This window comes from Zea mays, chromosome 2, assembly GCF_902167145.1.
Source record: "Zea mays cultivar B73 chromosome 2, Zm-B73-REFERENCE-NAM-5.0, whole genome shotgun sequence".
Classification (NCBI taxonomy): domain Eukaryota; kingdom Viridiplantae; phylum Streptophyta; class Magnoliopsida; order Poales; family Poaceae; genus Zea; species Zea mays.
The window spans coordinates 186694835-186706625 of NC_050097.1; the positions used below are offsets into that span (position 1 = coordinate 186694835).

General features: G+C 39.8%; 1 protein-coding gene across 2 annotated transcripts; it reads right to left on the reverse strand.

Moving 5' to 3' along the window:
* Positions 1-5504: 5504 nt before the first annotated feature.
* LOC100284144 (uncharacterized) lies at positions 5505-10972 on the reverse strand. 2 transcript variants are annotated; one of them, XM_008669848.4, is made up of 10 exons: positions 10804-10972; positions 10157-10276; positions 9932-9997; positions 9481-9844; positions 7681-7752; positions 7528-7592; positions 7278-7428; positions 7100-7177; positions 6928-7017; positions 5505-6142 (listed from the first exon to the last, which is right to left on the reverse strand). In XM_008669848.4, exons 4-10 carry the CDS (start codon positions 9736-9738, stop codon positions 6017-6019), a joined length of 840 nt encoding a protein of 279 aa, XP_008668070.1. In that variant the 5' UTR covers positions 9739-9844; positions 9932-9997; positions 10157-10276; positions 10804-10972; the 3' UTR covers positions 5505-6016. The 2 variants fall into 2 exon arrangements, with proteins under 2 accessions (XP_008668070.1, NP_001150513.1); NM_001157041.1 differs by having other exon boundaries at positions 5756-6142; positions 10157-10226; positions 10804-10939.
* Between the last annotated feature and the right edge of the window lie 819 nt (positions 10973-11791).

Genomic DNA, 11791 nt, shown 5'->3' on the forward strand with positions numbered 1-11791 from the left:
GTTGAATTTTTGCAAATAATTGATGAGGCGTCATATCCTCATAGTCATCATGATCCCTTATCATCCTTGCAAGACTTTTATCCTTCTCTTTATAAGCTCTCATGAACAATCTTGTGACCTTGGAGTCACTCCAATCTTCACTCCCAAGAACTCTTATTTTGTTGACCAATACCATCAACCGATCAAAGAGTGATTGGAGCGACTCACCCTTTGTCCAATCATATCTTGCAAGCTCACTTTCCAAAGCTTCAACTCTATGTCTTTTAGCTTTGGGATCTCCTTCATGTGACATTTTAAGAATATTCCAAATGTCACGGGCATCTTCTCTTCCTTGAACTTTCCGGTATTCTTTCGGACAAAGACTTCCTTTAATTATGCTCACTGCTTGAGCATTTCGATGAACCTCTTGCATCATTTCCGGAGTCATCTCTTCTCCTTGGGCGGGCTTATACATACCTACATTAACAATCTCCCAAAGACTAGGATGCACACCGATTAAATGCGACTTCATCTTGTCGGCCCACTCATCATAGTTCAACTCACTAAGAGTTGGTAACTTTCCAAGTGGGGCGGAAGAGAAGTTGGGAATATAATTTCTAGAGTAATCGAATTGAACTTTGCTAAAGTCATTACCTTTGCTTTTGGTAGATGATCCTTCGGTGTTGAGACTTACCTTGCTCAATACCTTAGACACCAAAAGATCCACTAGATCGTCATTATAATCAAATGTTCCCTTACCTTTATCTTCTTCGGCCTTTCTTCTTGATTCTTCTTCTTCGGCCTTTTTCTTAGCATCTTCCTCTTTCATTTTGAGGAACATTCTCTCGGCAATCTTCATGGCGAGGTCGAGGACCTTGGGGTCCACTTCCTCTCTGGAAGATGTGACGGGGATTTCCTCGAGGAGAGGATCCACATGGTCCCGTTGTGTAGACATGATTGTTTCCTCACGCGGTTAAGCGTAAAACGAGGCACGTAGCTCTGATACCAATTGAAAGTAGCTTAGAGGGGGGGTGAATAGGCTACACCTGAAAATTTTCACTAAAAACTTCGAAATAGGTTAAATTAAAGTTGCACAGGTGCAAACCGGTTCAGTCGATTTTAATCACAACTGAACAAGTTTGAACCCGCTCAACTTAAATTTGATAATCTATTGGACAAATGCGAAGTAGGGAAGAATATAGCTAAAGATTTGCCCTACACAAAATCTACTCAAATGAATAATATGAACCAACCACTGAATATAAAACGCTTGACAAGAACACACAAGAACACGCGATGTAACCCGAGGTTCGGCAACCACCACAAAGGTGTCCTACTCCTCGTTGAGGAACCCACAAAGGGTCGGGTCTTTTCCAACCCTAATCCTCCACAAGCCGACCACAAAGGTCAAGGCAATCTCTTCTCAAATCAGCTCAAGGAGCGGGTGATACAAACTTCTTGGGGTCGTCCACAAATTTGTAGACTCCCAAGCAACCTCTAACCGTCAAGGAACACGAGGTTCCAAGAGTAACAAATCCGCACACGGTTAAGTTTGCAACGAGCTCAAGAACAAGAGAATGGGAGAATCGAGATAAAATTGACAGCGAGTTCGATCGAGTTCACCTCACACCAAGGGTCCTTCAAATGATTGAAGGAGAAGCGATTGCGGGTGTGAAAGGTGAAATGAATGCTCTTGTTTGAAGGTTGGTCAGCCAAGAATTCGTGGGAGAGGCAGGAGTTAATGAGAGAGAGAGTGTGAGGGGGTATATAAAGGATCCCCCAAAAGCTGGCAGCCGCTGGGAGAAAATGGGCAAAAACCGGTCGAACCGGTTTTCAAACCGGTTGAACCGGTTGAACCGGTTTCTGCCAGGGGGATCCCGGTCCACTGAGCTACTCAGCCGGACACTCGACCGGTTTCAAAACCGGCTGAGTAGGGACAAAATTCGGCTAAACCGGTTTCTGAAAAATATCTGCTGCGACTTTTTCTGACAGCTCTGACTGTCAGATAGGTCAAAGCAGAGGTGGCAGGTGAACAGTACCGAAACCGGTTGAACCGGTTTCAGGACCGGTTGAACCGGTTTTGGGGGCTGAAACCAAACTTTGAGAATTTTGAAGAGAACAAAAGGGGAGTCTTTGTGAGAAGTAAAATTTGTTTTTCTCAAGGGCATTCATGATCTGGGAAAATGATCTCTAAGGAGTTTTCAAAAGATTTTGAACTTGGCTCGTTTCACAACTTACTTAACCGTCGCGGATCCCTCTTAATTGTACGGCGATTCCTATGACTCAAGAATTATAAATTTAGCACCGCCGTTGTTTCTTAGCACTTGGAGCACGCCATTTGATGTGGAATTTTAAATCCGCTGTGCTTTATACTTTTATGCTCGTAAGATCTGTGCTTCTCCTGTCTGTAGAAATACTGTGTACATACTAGGAGCAAACTTGTTAGAATCTTAGTTTGTTTTGTCATTAATCACCAAAACCCTCAATTAGGGTTGATTGCACTTACAATAAAGTCTCTGTTTTTAGTTTCGGTTTACTTGTTTTCATATTTTTATATTATTTTTTACTAGTGATCAGTAGTCAATTGTCTTCAAAAGCTAAAAGGGGAGTTATGACAGTAGGTAGTTCCAATGCAGTTTTGGAGATGTTTTGTGATTCAAATTTTAACATTTGCAGTGTTTATGAGAAGCATGCAAACATTTTATGAGAAGCATATCCCTTGATGTATTATTGTTGTTCATCAGTGAGCCTCCCAACTTATGACTCTAATGCTACAAGTTCTCGTATCTGGTGCCTTGTTCTGTACTGAAACGTGCTGGCCACTTACGTGAACTATGCTGCTGAAAAACAAAAACATCACTTGTATATTGCTAAAAGACATTGTTATGTATATGATTTTCTATGTCCTCTTCTTTTGCATATGAGATCCGTTGCACATGCCAGAGATTAACCAAATGAAAAATTTGAGACAGGGATTAAATCATAGGGAGATTAAATCCCCAAGGGGGTTGAGAGAAAGAGAGGGGTCTACTCAATCCCTCTCTAGATTAAATTCACTTGGGGAACTAATCTCTTACAACCGAACATAGCCGCGGGGGAGAGAAGAAAATATCCCTCACGTGAAGGGCTCTAATCTCCAAACCTCAGTAGGGGCTTATGAGCATGTCCTCATTGCTGAAGAGCACGATCTGGCGAAGAGGTTCGCAATGCATGAGATGGTGGAGCGAGTCTTCGATGATAAGGTAGAGAGGGAGCGGGCCTGCCAGTATCATGAAGAAAAGTTGAAGGAAGATAAGTTAGCAGCCCAAGAGACCGCAATGGAGGCTTCATAAGCTTCTCGAAAATAGGAGGCCAAGGCCAAATGCCTCGAGGAAGAGTTCAACATCTGGTACTCCTAGAAAGAGGAAGACATCCTTGCATGGGACACACTTATGGAGTGTTTGTTTGAGATTATAATATACTCAGATTATATAATCCAACTTATTTTGAACTAACGCTTAGTTCAAAATAAGTTGGATTATATAATCTAGCTAGATTATAATCGCAAACAAACAAACCCTTAACGTGTTCACGAAGGCCCTCCAAGCAATGGGTCTTTGGAGCGTTGAGATGGGATTTGTGGATTATTTGATGAAAGTCAGACATAAGTAAATAAAAAAAATGTGATCATGACAAGAGACTATAAAATCCAAATAAAATTATATTCAGTAGAACTAAAACCAAATATATGAGATACAACTTTAGTACTACTACATGAGAAAAGAGATGCTAATTTAGAAGGTCATGTAGTGCCGACCAATGATAACTTTTGGTGTTTCGAATCAATGCTATAGAGTGATAGAGATATTCACAGAGATGTTAGACAAAGAATGAAATCAGGGTGGACGAAGAGACATCATGTATTCGACGTTCTATGTGAGAAGATGGCACTATAGAAGTTTGAAGTCAAGTTTTACAAAAACGGCGATTAAATCCTACTATATTATAACCCTACTATATTATATCTATACTATACTTAAAGCACCAGTTTCAACGGTCGTCATGCGTCATTTTTTTACAAATAACCCCTCACAATTATTTCAAATTAATCCGCTGCACGTCTATAAATGCCAAACGACGACACGGGCTAGATGCACGCGGGCCACAACTATGGCATAGGCACGCCATGACGGCCTGCTAACTGTGTCGGGTCAGCCCATTAGCCCGTCGATCCATTTAATTAAATCAGTGTAACGACGCCCGACACAGGCTAGATACACGCGGGCCACAACTATGGCACAGGCACGTCATGTCGGCCTGCTAACTGTGTCGGGCAAGCCCGTTAGCCCATCGATCCATTTAATTAAATCAACGTAAAATATTAAAAAATGGTGCAGGAGGTGGAGTTCGAACCCATGCCTTGATGAAAGAAGGGTGGGAGACACTAGGTGAAACTGTCTAACAAGTACAACATCACGCTAAGATGTTTTAATATTAAATATAAATTGTATATATGTATATATGTTTTTTTGTAAAATAACAAAATAACTGTGTTAGGCCGGGCCAGTACTACGGGCCGAGGCTACAACTCAAGCACGACACGACGTTCTTGGCTCTTGCAAGCATTATATCGTTTCTGAGACCACATTGGCGCAATGGACTACATGGTGTTTGAGGTTGCTGAATTGGATGGAGCAGCAATGATTTGTCACACTAACAACAAAATGAAAGGTTATTTGTTGGTTTTAAACATTAGTAATTGCTACGAAGTAGCATAATTTATATGGAGTGCATCCAGTTTTTATTGATGTCTGACTTTAGCAATCACTACATATTTTAATCTATCTTTTTTATAAGTTTGACTTCATGGGAACTCTCTTATTTGGTCTCTGTATAATGGAATTATGTCATTTTATAATCTATGTTCATTCAGTCAATCGTTGTGAACTCTCTTCTAATCGCTCACTTTATTGGCCGTGTTGTACCAAGATATATTTGCATGGAGTAAACAATAACATCAGTTAGGCAAATCAAAAAATATATTATACAGAGAGCGGAGACAATCAATAAAAAATCTTGAATTTTTTTTGATGGATAGTTTACGTGGATATTGTTGTAAGCCGTAGCAACGTACGGGCAACCGACTAGTAGTGCATAATATTAGCCTTCAAAAAGGTGATATGTTTAACAGATAAATATCGTAAAAACACATATGTCGCAGCGAAATTGTGGCCATAAAAAGAAACAAAACACATATGTCGCAGCGAAATTGTGGCCATAAAAAGAAACTTAGTGCAAAATGATGATATACGTAATCGGCTAGGGTAGCACAAATTAAAAAATTAAAATAAGAACTTATCCAAAATCAACTAGGATGATTCGAACATATCCGACGAAGACGTCTAGAGACATCAGGATAGCACCGACTAAGATAATTTGAACATGTCCAAGGCAACGATAAATAATTGGATACTAAGTCCCGATAGCAATTGAAAGAGACGAAGTTGATATGAAAGAGAACGTAAAAAAGGCTTGAAAACATAAAATATATCAAAAGCTTTAACTTTGAATAAGAGAGCATACATCACAGCTATATATGTGCTTAAAGCTGACTTGGAGGGCATGAAAAAACAATCATGTGTCTAAACCTGATTTGGTTTCTATTGAGTTTCAATGCTACCCTTTTGAGTAGCTTTCAACTCTAACCTATTCCACTTTCGATGCTAGCCTTTCGGGAGTAGAATTCAACTCTAATATATTCCGGACTAAAAGGTTTTGTTGTTGATGACTGACAATTCAGGCGATAGTTCAATTTTTGACATTGTGGAGATCATAGAACCCAGATGTCTCTGTTACAAAATATATTATATACACATCCCGTTAGTCCCGGGACGACATGCAAAATGCACTAGCCAACTCGCACGAACACGCAAGTACATTAATGACAGGAAACTTGGGCAGAAATTATCTGCTTCTGCACTAGACAGCCATAAATCCTTGGGTAACCCATGGAAATAATCGATCGGCGGCGGCCACAGCCACTCCTAGATAGATGTAATTATGGTTGTGGTGGTTCATGCTGTGGTGTGGCCGGGGAGTCCGGTGCGATGGTGAAATGCACTCCCCTTCCTTGGCCTGACTGCAGGATGAATGCCACCTCCGCTGCAGCTAGAGCAGCTGCCTCCTGGACAGACACCATACGTAATTAGGGATTTATATAAAAGGCCCTAGAGCTGAACCAGATGCAGTAAATAGCAGTAACAAGGAAGCACGGAAGGTGATGCAGAGTTTCATTCTCAAACTGAATTTTCATTAAACAAAAAAAAAATCGACCAGTAGGGAAAAGATTGCCTCCAGTCCTCCACAGTAATTATATTAAGTTCAATTGAAGCCCCGACCGAGAAAGGTCACGAAAGCTAGCCCCCCGTGCAGCATGAGGGTCCACCCCTTATAGATCGGATCTTTACTCATGCTTTGAGCCCTCCCAGGCTATCACAAGGATCCACTCTCCATAGGTCAGTTCATCTGATATGCACACAACTAGGGGAACCAGCGAGTGACCTTTTTTAGCCTCAACCTGAAATTCGCACCCACTAGAATTCGAACTCAGGAGTGCTACTCAGAACATCTAACCAACTCAGATAAATGCCGTTTCGCGAATTTTCATCAAATCAGTTTCCAAATTATTCGATCGCACAGGTTACAACCAAGTGTCAGCTTCAACCATGTTTAGACAATTAATCAATAATTCACTAATAAAGATTCAATAGGTTGCATAGTTTAGTTCCTGATCTTGATTTTCATGACGAGCATGACACGTCAAATTCAAACTACTAGTGAAGTATTAAATATGTCAACTCAATTTCAAAGTATTCGGTGTATGGCAAGAAATACGTTAGGTGTTCCCGGAACCTTCAAAAAATAAGAAAAGGAAGATGCAAATATTCACTTTAGAAATTATTAACTGACCTGTCTCTGTCTGCGGCGCTGCAAGATACTGATTGCCCAAGCCATGATGTAGAACGGAAGCAGGAAACCAGCAGCACGCAACAGAAAAAGCTTTCAATTGCAAACCATTAAAAAAACAAGTGTTATTATACATTGCCAACAATATATTTTTCAAGATGGTTATTTCACTTACTGAAAACATCGCTGAAGTGTCGTCGTCATCTTCATCAGTTAGAGTCAGTGCGTGTCTCAACAATAAGAGAGCCATTAACTGAACATAAAAAAAGCAAATTGGATGTTACATATAAATAAGAAAACCCTGTTGTTTTAAGTGGCAATACTATAAATACATATGTTTCATAGTTACTCACAACAAGAGCAGCAGAGCGGCAGAAGGCAGCAGTGCTCGCATTTGTGGCAGAATAATCATCATATTCAGCTTCCATGATGTGGTTTTGTGCCACTGCAAGTATCCTAGGATCACGCAAGTCAAATGCGGTACCGGTAATTGTCCACCCACCACTAGGAACCATGAAGAAATGAGAGGTGATGGCAAACAGTTAGATGAATTTTTTTTACTAAATAGAACAATTACAGAATAAAAAGGGCATTATGTCCTACCTTATATCAATGGTAGTTTCATCAGGATGGCCTCTGGGAGGTGCAGTGTACCCATGTTCATAAGGCTGCAGAAAGTTTTTTTTCAACAAAATTTAGTATTAACTGTCATTGTGAAATTGGCATAACAGTTCTTTGCTCATAACTCAAAATCACCTCATGACATATTTCACATGTTACATCTCCTTTCTCATTGCACCATCGTTGTACACAAGTCCTATGAGCATACTGCATAGAAAAAACTAAAACTGAGTTGGAGGATATAGAAATCTTAAAAGTAATCGCATAAAAAATCATGGTACATCTATTTTAACAGATTTTTGTCTGATTGCGAATTAGGGAAGGATGAAAACGGTCAGAAACGGTATTTATTCGGTAATCAGTTTTTAGTCGTTTTTCTTTGATTGCGAATAAATAGGATATAGAATATACAATACAAATTTTTATTCTTGTTTTTAACATCCAGCTTGTTAAGATTCATAAAAGGTAAACCTCAAATTCATCCTATATTTTCTCAAATAATAGATATAAACTTCGGTATGGATTCGGAAATAAATTCGGTAATTTTTTCAACTTTTTGTGTTGTAGGGAGCAAATAATACATAAAACAACTTATGTAATATTTTATTCATATTTGTACTAATGTGCTTGATAACATAAGAAAAGATCAACATCAAATTTTATACATATCTATTTTAAAATATTAAATTTGTTCTAACAGTTCGGATTACCACTTTCATAAGCATGACAAAACAATCAACTCAAAATTTAAACTGATTTAGCTAGGTGTAAGAAAAGGTACAACAATTTATTGGGAGGTGGTTCATAGATCAAATTATCGTGGTAACTTTAAATCCAGTCTACCCCACATACTTGTTACAAAATGGCAGTTAATCATATCACAAAATTAGCTTTATCCCATCAAGTACTGCCCACAACTCAAGATAAGGTACTATGTTAATAGAGAAATTATATTTATGTTTTGTGCCAAGTGTTTGGGTATTTTTAGGTTGACTCTTAAATGCTAATAACATATAATCAAACTGAGGTTGTCTTCCATAACAAGAAGTTTTTATTCCATGGCAATACTAGCAGCTACATGCAAAGTGCAATATTGGCAAACTACTGTCTGGATGAAAGATTGTGATATCTTGATGAGTTGAAATGGTACACATTTCACTCAGGAACATGCAACTATTATCATCAGTTAATAAAATTATGAAAGGTACATATACTAGTGGAACCATTTTGTGCTGATACTGAAATGGGCTGTGTGTGGGATGGTCAATCAGTCCCGTGTGGCAATGTGGGGGTGACCTGCCTAGGGTTTTCCTCACCACCACCAGCCACCGATATAGCCTGGCAGTTGATCATTTCCTCTGGCCCCCACCCAGCTGAATCAGGCGCTACCGGTGCCAGAGAGATCTCCACAGATCAAGCTGCTGCTCCCCCTCGTAGGTCACCTCCCTCTCCACAGCTGTCAGTATTGGCGGCAGCCGGCGGATCTCCACCATCAGTCGATGCCCACACCATCCATGAAGATGAGGGTGTGCAGAGAGGTGAGGTGGCCACTGGACTCTACGCTACTGATTGCCACCCTCTTCACCACCTTGGGGGCAACTCTCCCATTGGTTGTCAGTTGACTCAGGTCGCTGGTCACCTCCCACTCCACCACCTGCAGGGACTAGTACACCCTCGGCACCTATGCCTGTGAGAGTGTGCAGGGTGGTGTGGTTACCTCCTCGAGGAATAGGCTATCAATTCTAGTTCAGTGCTGTCACTACCTCTTCCTCGCTGATCATTACATCAAGCATACCCTCTGTCATCAACTACTCCCTCCGGTTTCCTAAAGCATGTCGCTACAGGCAAAACTCTTGACACTTCAGATAATAATTAGATATGGAGTATAATTATATATCCATAATAAATGAATAAGAAGAATGGAGTAACACGAACCTTTAGACTGCCAGTGCAAGCACATGGACTCTCTAAATTTTTGATACTATCTTCCTCCTGACAAATGCGACACTCCACCACTTGCAGAAGAGGTTCCGCTTCAGAAACCATGCTTTCTCCCACTGCTAAAATGGCATGAGCCATGGAGGGTGGATGTGCAATGGTTTCCCCAGATGATTTATTCTTGACTGTCCCAATGACCTCGTTAGGCTCAAGAATGCTTAGGTCATCAATATTAAGCATTAGATGTTCCTTCATTGTTGCAAATAACTAATAAACCTTCCAGCAAAAGAATTCTTGTAGAAATGCTATTAGATCAGCAGAGAGTTCATAATCTAGTAGCTAGACCAGGCTTAGCATCCCACTGAAAGAAAAGGACAGGTCAGCCGATGCCATTGTTAACTAGAAAGACACCATTGTTAATTATAAATACACCCTGTTTGTCACATACCAGCTCCAAGATCCACCATAAATCTTGAGTTCATACAAGAATCAAGACCCTTGAGACTTTTTTTGTCTAGAATAGAAAGAAAGCAAGTCAGGTGTACCCCTAAGCCCTAGCTCCACATTCAGAAATTTATGGAGCTAGTAATACCCAACTCCAAGAAATCTTGGTGCTGGGACACTGCAAACAGGGTCATAGAATAACTGAAACAACAGAAGAAACTTGTCTAACCTTGTGAAATAAGGCACCGGAATCCTTGGTGAAAGAGGAAAGAGGCACCAATGCTCTGAGCTCCACGTTTCTGCCCAATATATTATATATATCATCACAAAACAACTTCGCAATTCCCTCCTTCAACATTGAAGGCATTTGAACATTAAAAACATCCTAGATGAGACAAGTCCAATGCTTATGAATAAATAATTTGTTCTGCAAACAGTAATGTTCCTCCCAATCATGAAACAACTGTACCTTTTTTTGCAAATGAAACAACTACTTCAATCTGGACATTTCCAGCAATTAAGTTTGTTTTTCACAGAATATAAATCTAGCATTCTGAGATTTCCCTCACAATTGCATCCGCAATGATAATAAACAGAAGAAACAGATACTTCGATACTAAATTTTATCCAAAGCGCACATTCTTAAATTTGATCATTTGCCTGTCCTAACCTCGGCACGATTAAATTCTCACCACAAGCTACCAACAGGAAAAAGTAAATAATACTAAGTGTAAAGCAAGCAACATGGCTGCCTCTAAACCGAAGTTAGCATGTACAATAAACGTACTTGGGGTCAGATCCGAAACCAAATAGCTTAGGTTGGGGTTGGGGTGCTCCGTTTCGCACAGCAGAATGGAATCGAAGGGGCGGGCATACCTGGTGGATGCTCGTCGCCGGTGAAGGGCCCGACGAAGACCTGGTGAAGGGCGCCGCCGCTCGCCCACTTGTGGCCGCCGGAAAAGGAAGGCCACGAAAGAGACGGGGCGTGAATGGGAGAAGGTAAAAGGAGGGGCGAACGCAACAGGCGGCGACGAGCTCGGGAAGTCGGTAGGTTATAGGTGTTCCTTTTTGAAAAAAAAAAACAATTATTAAATGCGATAGTTTTTTTACCATATATGCCAAATAGCAATTTAGTATCACGCTCACTATGGTCCCTGTCAGCGCGCGTATTGCAGCTCCCATTACAAGCAAATGTTATACACCTCATTTCTTAAGTAAAGTAAGTATTTATTTTCAATCTTTTTATTTAATCACAATGATTGACTTTAATAATTCAATGACTAACACTAATAAATATAATGATGGACTCTAATAAGTACAATGACTGACCCTAATAACTTATTCCTTAGTAATTCTCATAAACTTTTGAAGCTAAAAGATGGAATGACTGTGTTTTCACATAATTATAGGGTTTATTCACTTTTTTCATGTAGTGCATGTTTTTTGAATGAAATCACGATTATTTTATAAATTCTCATAATGATTGAGGCTAAAAAGATGGAATGATTGAGTTTTTTTCGTAATGTCTGTTTTTAGAATGACTGACTTACTAAATGACTGTTATCTCAGTAATTCTCGTAAATGACTCAAGATAAAATATAGAATGACTGACTCTAATAAAATCCTAAGATAAATATGACAAGTGAGATCTAATTTTGAAGCTTTTATTGTGACGAACAAGAAGGTAAAAAATCCAATTTCAATACTAAATTTTGTAGATATTAATTTTTTAAGTGGAACTTTAAAGCATGCATTTGTGCATTCTTTTTTTTGAGAGTGTTGGGCGCCACATCGGATTAGGTGATGGACACGCCACGGATTTTGGGCTGTCAAAACTGGATTTTATTATGCATATATATAGTCT